The 8,814-nt window shown below is 39.3% G+C and overlaps 1 protein-coding gene and 1 long non-coding RNA gene across 2 annotated transcripts; both read left to right on the top strand.

Moving 5' to 3' along the window:
- Positions 1-359: 359 nt before the first annotated feature.
- Positions 360-5,015, top strand: LOC129746831 (uncharacterized). Its single transcript, XM_055740720.1, has 2 exons — positions 360-1,326; positions 1,400-5,015. The coding sequence occupies exon 1, from the start codon at positions 365-367 to the stop codon at positions 1,316-1,318; it is 954 nt and encodes a 317-aa protein (XP_055596695.1). The 5' UTR covers positions 360-364; the 3' UTR covers positions 1,319-1,326; positions 1,400-5,015.
- A 97-nt stretch (positions 5,016-5,112) lies between these two features.
- On the top strand, positions 5,113-8,612 carry LOC129746832 (uncharacterized). Its single transcript, XR_008737382.1, has 3 exons — positions 5,113-6,513; positions 6,587-6,742; positions 6,811-8,612. It is a non-coding gene; the product is annotated as an uncharacterized LOC129746832 (long non-coding RNA).
- The last annotated feature ends 202 nt before the right edge of the window (positions 8,613-8,814 follow it).

Genomic DNA, 8,814 nt, shown 5'->3' with positions numbered 1-8,814 from the left:
ATGACTTTTTCGCCTACGCGCTTGCCAAACATCCTGGTATAGCCGAGAGTAATACTTGAAAAGCTGCGAACTTTCCTTCGAATAGAGAATTTCCAAGGTATCAGATTGAATTTCGATTCCGGAATGAACATCGATTGTTCCTCATCGTCGAAAAAACTTGAACAACGGGCAAATAAAAGAAGTGATTGAACATTGCTCGAGGTTTATAGAAAAACTATCAAATATTGAGTCAAGCTCGCTGGTGTCGTTTAGTCAGTTTAGCAATAGATTCTCTGCCATGGGAATGAGCATGGAAGTAGAAGTCAAGATGTATCATGACGAAGAAATTGATCAAATCCCATTTATTTTTATTGAAAACTTCAAAATGGCTTTTGCGCGCGTTACAGTGTACCATGACAAGAAATCGAATGTCTTCAAACAGTACGAGTTTATCTTCATGGATTCTTCTTATTGTTTGGTTGAATTAACAACAGAATTGAATCTGAATTTGGGGTTCCTGCTGAATTTAGAAACCAAAAATATCATTTATGATGCTCTGAATTCCAAAGTGAATCTGATGCTCGTCAAAAAATTGCTGTATTTTGGAGCCAACCCCCTTATGGTTAATCAGGTTGGTCGAACTGCTTTCCATGCCCCCCTCAACCAAAATCCATCGGAGAAGCTTTACCAAGTTCTTCACCAACACTGTGTCCAAAACAACCGAATTTATGACGCGAATGGAGTTCACATCTTCAATCTGTTAGAAAATGTTGGCTGCACTCCTTTAGGTGCAGCTGTCATCGACAATGACTACACCGTCGTCAGCTTCATGCTCCGAAATGGTGCCAATCCAGAGATTCCAAATGACGATACTCTTCCTCAGGAGCAACGCCCTCTACCATGTGCCATTATCAGCCGAAACCATAGGATGGCAAAACTACTCATAAGCCACTGTCCAAATTTAGTTAACTTACCGGCCGATCAAGAGGGAAACAGTAACCTGAATATGGCAGTCAAGGTAAATGCCGACCGAATAGTTCGGATACTTTTGGAGGCTGGTTCAACTGTGAACCACGAACATGTTCTGGCCGCTATCAAAAATGAATCGGTGGAATCCCTACAAGTTTTGATGGATTTTGCAATATCCAAAGGCTTGAATGTGCTGGAGAATGATTTCCAAAATTCTGCCCTACAGGAAGCTTACGAGAGTGGGAACCAAGAAATTGTGAATATGATAGCGCTGCATTGGCTCGTTTTAGGAGCTAGGCGAGTATGTTTGATAAAAAATGTATTGGAGGATGATGGTACTGTATGGATGACCGATTCAAAAATACGTTAAATTTGCAGGTAATCATGATTCCAATTCGATAAAAAATATTATCTAATCTGTCTTTTATCAAACACATTATGCTTCTTCTAGAATCCAAATAGAATTCTTTAAGACATCTAAAAAGACGATATCATTGTACGGGACAACATCCCAGCTGTGTAAAAATTCTTATTCATCAATTTCTTAATGCCGCCTACAAAGTGTTGTTCCAAATCCTACTCCGCCGCTTAACGCCACGAGCAAACAGATTCGTGGGAAGTCATCAGGGCGGCATCATGGAGGAACGGTGTACGACGAACCAGATTTTCACATAACGCCAAATCCTCCAAAAATGCCGTTAACACCAAGTCCCTACACACCATCTATTCATCGACTAAAAAAGCCGCATACGACACGATCGACCTAGACGAGCTATGGAAAATGGAAAAAAACTATGGACGAGAAAGGCTTTTTCAACAAGCTGACCAGACTGATCATGTTAACATTGGGGTATTTCGCCCAATCATACCCATGAAGAGCAAGCATTTTGGAGTACTCAATCTGAGTGCTCAGAAGAAGTAATCATAATCAATTAAATATCGATAATTCTTCCCGGCAATATTTTAATTTATAGAAGAACACCATTTGTAAAAGAATTTATCAATAAAACCTACTCTATGATTAAAAACAATAAATAAATAAATAAAGTTAGGAGATTGAAAATACCGATCACTCCAAATTCAAAACAGAAGCTAGCGCATGCAAACACTTATGACACAACACAAAACACTTGCCCGATGAGAAGCAAAAGAGCAATGGAAAACGTCAGGTGGAAAATGAAACGGAAATGTGGGTTGTGATGGGTCTGCTAATCACTAACTAAGATTCGCACATATTTTCCACCTTCGACCAGCACACGGTTCACATCGCTACACAGTGACCGTGTAGTGGCCATAGTATACGTTCACGTATTGTAATTTGAAGTGTGGAAATATGAAGTAAACAAATGTGGAAAAGAGAATCTTAGATAACTGTTAAAGAGCGTGTGTTTAAAGTGTGATGGCTATAAACCCCATCCTAACCCCATATTAAATCCACCAGGACCCAGTAGTTTTGGTCAAGAGATTTGACCCAGCGGTTTCGGTCAAGTAGTTTTGACCTAGCAATTTCGGTCAGGATATTTGACTCGACAAAGCTCCAGTTTGTCCAAGTCAAACGGGCTAGTGAGCGAAGATCTGCCTCCGTTTCTCCGTTGAGGAGCCTGCGCACGGACTCGAATTGCAAGTCCGGCGGGCATTCCGAAAAGCAACCAGAAGTGGGTCCCCTACAGGACCAGCCGCAACTGCTACACAAATATTACAACGTCATCGTCAACATCCGGTCCTAGAGGGCACTGTTCGATCCTTTCAAACGGGCTTGTGAAAATTCGAACGTGTCTCTCCGGGCTCGAGGCTCTGTTGAGGAGCACGCGGTGTTTTACACCTGCGTGTACCATCCAGGGCAACCACAACGAAGGTTGGCTCCACCACGAGGACGATCTAACCTCCATTGCCAACCAACACTGTGGACAGTAGACTGTTGACCCACCAACCCAGGATTCTCCATCGGCCCACCAGCAGCAGCAGCAACACACTACACACCCACACAAGACACACGTAAGTTGTAATAAACAGGATATGAAAATATAGTTAGCGTGTTTGTGTTTCCTTCCGAACTACCGACCGGTGCATCATTGCGTGAAGCCGACCCGAGGTTCTCCGAAACTACGGAACGGAACGGAAATAGTCGAAGATATTGTCTATCTCGGCTCACTAGTGACCGCAGACCATGATACCAGCTGTGAGTTCCGGCCTCAAATGATCAGCGGAAATCGTGCCTAATATGAACTCTACAAGAAACTGTAGTCGAGAAGACTTAGCCCTCGCACGAAGTATAACGTGTAAATGAGGCTCATGAGACCGGTTGTCTAAGGACACGAGACGTGGATAGATTCCGAGTATTCGAGCGTCAAGTGTTAGGAACCATCTTTGGCGGCGTGCGGTCGCGCGACTCTGTAGCGAATCTAGTATTCAGAAGGTGGTAAAGGCTGGCCGGATACGCTGGGCAAGACATGATACGAGAATGTCCGACGACTGTCCTGCAAAACAGGTGTTCGCTACAAATCCGGTAGTAACGAGACGAGCAAGAGTGCTACGCGCAAGCTGGTTAGACCGATGTGAGCGTGATGTGGCGAATGGGGGATGTCCGAGTAATTGAAGAGCGGTTGTCATGGGCCGAGTGAATTCTAAGAATTATGTTCATTAAGTTATGTTTTGTAAATAAATAAAATCATGAATTATCACTGTAATAGAATCTTTGGAAAATAACGACCAAAAGCTGTACTGTAACTGTATATTCGCTTTTGGAATTATATTTTCATATTTAGAAGAGAACTTCATCCTTAGTAAGCTTTGAAAATCGCGATTCATTAACCGGTACCAAGGTTTCGCTTAAAGATGCTGATGCAGATCATGTAGAAAAATTTGCCTACTTTGTTCTCTATTTCGAAGCCAAAATGGCCTCCACGCGTGGTAGTCTTTCAACTTTGCATACTCTCAAAGAATTTCCGTTTTTGTAGTGTAGGAAAAATTCGGATAACATCCCGTGGAATTACCAAGCGACATTATTCAGTGATGTTGTGTGCGTTTTGCTTTGTGTGATAATAAAATTTTCTTTTTCATTTCAAAAAAGTGAAATTTTGTAAACTAAATAGTTTCTGTGCAGTGAAAAACCTCAATTCCAACTCTGTTGCCATCGGATGACATCGAGTTCTCATCGAGGTGAACCATTTCCGAGACAAGAACAGTATTACCAATATTGTTCTATTTTGGACCGTTGATTAGTATAATTTCTGTATGATTGAACCAAACCCTGCTGATTGCCGACGGGTTGTGTGAAGAACAGATCCCTGCAACGTTACACGATTTGTCTATGTATCGTGTGACCAACATCTTTTAAATATGTGCTCGTGAATCTCGTTTTTAAGCTTTTTTTTCCTCAGATTTAAGCTTTTTTTGCCTTGAGAGCATTGGAGACGAAAGCTTACACAGTAAACGAAAATTACCGAGTTCGGTAATTTAGTTTACAGAACCTGCTCTGTAAATCGAAAAATTTCGGTAATTGATCAATCTGACGTCTGGTTTTTACCGAGTTCGGTAAATCGATTCTTGATTTACCGAAGTTCTTTTATTTTTATGTAAACAAATCGCTTTGCCGTAAATTCTCGGTAAAAAAGCACGAAAACTGTAAACAGCTGTAAACCAGTGTCGATGTCATCAGAAACGTCAAATTTTGAACGTCCGTTTCTGGCAGCTTTGAGTGCAACTGTCTCTCTCTGATAACCGCGATGTTTAACGATCGGTTTCATCATCTGCAGCAGCGGGAAGCTTGAAATAGCGATCGTCGCCATTTTTTTATTGTTTCGGTTTAAGTGTTTGGTTGATGTGTTATGAATTTGATTTCGTTTTTGAATTGTGATGATAATAATAAAATTGCTAAGTATAATACGGCTGGCAGATTGATAAAAAGAGAAGGTAGAAAGAAGAGTTAACTTTTTTTTACCGCGGTTTGTTTATGTAGTGCCGTGATGTACGGGATTCCTTTTTTTTTTTCAATACTCTTGGCCAAAGACGGCTACTTTCGATAGTGGACCAAGACCGACTATTAAACCGGATCCGATGACGATATCCGTAGAAACCTATGGGTAAGTGTGGTGTTGTATTTTGTTTTTTTACTAGTGTTTCTATGTATTGTTTTTTTTAGTTTTGGTGTATGGTTAGTGTTTTCTAATTGAATGCCGTAAAGCGATAGATTTCCGTTTTTTGTAGTTTGTGTTCTCAGGCGGCTGGATGATTCATCCCGTGATAGCTTTCCGGATAACAATTAAAACTCAATTATAAGAATCGGACTGACCAAAATCAGAACTCACCGCTGATCGCATTTTTCTTTATTTCCAGTGTGAAATTCAAACATTCATCTCTTTATTGGAACAGCACCTTCCAATGTCGTAACCTTCCCAGAGAAGCGGAACAGCATCAGCTAGGCGTCTTTTCGGATGAGTCCGGTAAGTAAAATCTTTTAAGTATTAAATTTCTAACTCCGATGAATTTACGGATATATTTTCATATTCCAAGAATGATGAATCAGAACCGCGAAAGAAAATTAAAGAATGCAAAAAAAAATTAAATATCGATGTCTAATTGCTTCCATTTCTTTCAGCTTACTTGGTTTATTTTGGCCACAGGAAGGATTTTCCCAACATGTTTTATCTTAGGAGAAACCGTGCTATACCTCGATTCTTGGTCCGAAGTCCCTTGCTGCTGATGGAAAAACCGTTCAAATCAACCATAAATGGCAGTAGTACTGGTGGTACTAAAGTATAAGTAATAAAATGTTGCTACAGTGGCGGCCGCCAAATATTAGGCAAGTACCTACTAATTTTTAAAGAACTCTGAAACTTCAAAATTCATTTGTTAAAAATCAAATTCGCACAGTGACCAATCGTTATCAATTAAAAATTGATATTGGCGACCATTGGCCGAATGAAATTTTTTATGAAATTTTTTACAAAATTAGCTAACAGCCTCCTTTCATAATTTTTCACAATTCATAATTATTGCATAAAGTCTCAAACCGATCAAGTCAACAAGAAGTACACTTCGACGGCAGGTTCGTAACTTGTTTTTATCTATCAAAGTGATTTTTTCTATCGATGTAGCGTTCGTAATAAAACAAACTGTATGCAAACGCATTGGAAGGTGATTTGACATCTACCAAACAAATCGATTCAACACCAAAAAATCAGTTTAAGAACACGCCGCTAGATTCCTAAACTAACAAACGAAACAGCTATGTATTTGGTACGACAGTGAATATCTTCTTTCATATTTACTCAATATTGCTAAATTTATTCACGATTCATTTTATTGTGTCGAATCATTTCATGAAATCTTCCGTGATATAACTTTTTATAAACCAATCCTGTGTTACGAGCGATTTCCACACACCACCCACAGTCCTCCCCTTTACATTTTTGTTTATTTATTTACTTTCCACTTTTGCGCGACTGCAGTGTTTTACGGGTGTTGACGGGTAGAATTTCATCTCTGGAGTCTTTCTCAGCATCAGTATTGTGTAGCGTCTTAGAAAAAGCAAGAAGCATAAACCTGAGCTTCGGGAACGTAAAAGTAAGTTGTCCGGACAATAATTTCGTTTAATACCAAGGAGCGGCGTTACCAATGTTTACCTTTTTGCTTCCAGTTTCAAATAAACCCAAAAATGCTTCTGGAACTTTCGTCTAGTAGGAAACTGATTCTCAAGGTGAGCGGAAACATTTCAGCTTTGGAAAAGGGTAGCGGTTCATCTGGCTACGTAATACATCCGGCTGTGGTATTTTCTTCGCGAGTGGCTATTCCGGTAAGTGAATTTGGTTCTGTGAAAATTAGGATACTGAACTACATGTTCTTTTCTGTATTCTTGTCCAGGGGAGCGTAAAAATACTAGAAGCGCAGAAAAAAGAACACCAAACCGACATCGGAAAGCCGATTTCATGCAGCACAATTCCGATACTGTCAGAAATGGAAACAGTATAAGAAACCTATTCATTTCATTCATCCGGCTACACCAGCAAAGCCAGCCATTCCTTTAACCACATTCGGAGCAAAGAAGGAAATCATGGCAGAAAGATCGGTTATCATCGATGGACCCCATCCCGGCTTAGTTCTGCTACAATTCCACCTTTCAACCGGGTAATAATATGGACAATAGTGGCTTAAACAGTGTGCAAAGATAAAAATGAGAATTTATGAAAATGTGTATGTATTTCTTGAAATCATTGATAATTTTTTTTTTATATTTTTACATTAAATGTCATATTAACACCTTCATTTCCTCCATAGAAAGTTTTTCGATCAAATGAATAGTTTTTAAAATACACACGATTGTAATTGCCCGAATTCTAAATGACCATAGCCTTAATACGTACACTTTTAATAATAAAAAAAAAACTGATCACAAACACAATATCAAGTTGTTATTTACCCTATTTCAAACCATTATTGGTTATTCTATTTTTGTAGTTATTGCTGGAAAACACTTTCCGGTAGTGAGTAACTTTTCTTTTTACGATAAATAAAACTATACTTTTTTAATATTTTTCTTTTTTTTTCCTTTCAGCTTATGATTCTTACATCTGAGCAGAATGTGCAATTTACTGTTCTATTGAAAAAGTTGGATCGATCACGAAAAGGAAGAAACCGTCTCTGTATTTAGATGTTTCGCCATCAGGTTTTGAATATATTAGCTTGCTATCCGCGCTCGGTTCCATTATTACCCGGCAGTCCGACGTTTCAACTTGGGGAGCATCACATTCGGTGACACCTAGAAGGAAATAATGGAATTCTTCAACCAACCAATGCACCTTTTCTTACTGGCACAGACTGCCGCAAATCCGGTGCAAGCAAGCCAGTTCGATATGGACAAAGATTTCGCCTTCCTGGAATTTTGGTTCATCGTTGGTACGACCCAAGCCATAGCATTCGCTCCGAATTCATCACAATTAAGATATTCGTCTAGAAGTTGCCAAAGTATTCAAACATGGATCAATTTAATAAGCTACATTTAAGCCAGGCTGAATACTGTCACAGGCTGCGCCTTTGCGGCATATGACCAGTAGTCTATCACTGATCAGTCTGTTCCAGGTAACTAGTTAAACATGTTTATTTCGCGTTTTCTGTGTTCGGGATTAGGTTAGGGTTAGGTGTTAGGGGTCAATGAAGTACCTAGCAGTATTCTTCATTTTGGACGTATATTTTAAAATCTTGATGGGATAGCCGCTAGCTACAATTAAAACCATGATGCAGCTTGTGCAGCATCAATTGCGGTTTTTGCAATCAACTAGCATTACGACAATGTTATAGGAACACTGTTAAAATAACGCTACCTTACCCTTTCGAGATTTTCATTTCCACAATCAATAAATTTTTCAATAAATTCATCATGTATTTCCTTTTCTTCTCTTCTGAAAATTCTCACGACTGTTAGTGAACTTTTTGTCGAATATGGATAAGCAAAAAACTAATATGAGGTTAGCTGAAAAAATGCAAAATTTTCGGTAATTTTTACTGAAACCCGTAAAACGAACGATTATTTCAGCTTATGATGCAAACCGCATAACACAAGATGATTCGAGTATCCTGAAGACACTTCAAGCAAGAAATCTCAATTCTGAGGAACACAGATGGACATAAATGGTTCAGTCGAATCGATGTTTTTGCCTAAAGCAGTGTCGACACGAGCCAAAAAAAAAATTTTCCTGAAGGCCCTTCCACTTTAGGCAAAAACATCGATTTGAATGAGTCTCTAATGTCCATATGCATTCCTTAGAATTGAAATTTCCTGCTTGAAGTATCTCTGGAAACTCCAATCATCTCGCGTTATGCGCTTTGCATCATATGTGGAAATTATCGAACGTATTACGGATTTCGTTG

Source organism: Uranotaenia lowii, chromosome 2 (assembly GCF_029784155.1).
Source record: "Uranotaenia lowii strain MFRU-FL chromosome 2, ASM2978415v1, whole genome shotgun sequence".
Taxonomy (NCBI): Eukaryota; Metazoa; Arthropoda; class Insecta; order Diptera; family Culicidae; genus Uranotaenia; species Uranotaenia lowii.
This window is presented reverse-complemented; position numbering and strand designations above follow the sequence as displayed.

Coding starts and splice junctions, on each gene's coding strand:
- LOC129746831 (XM_055740720.1), top strand. CDS start 365: ATGGCTTTTGCGCGCGTTACAGTGTACCATGACAAGAAATCGAATGTC.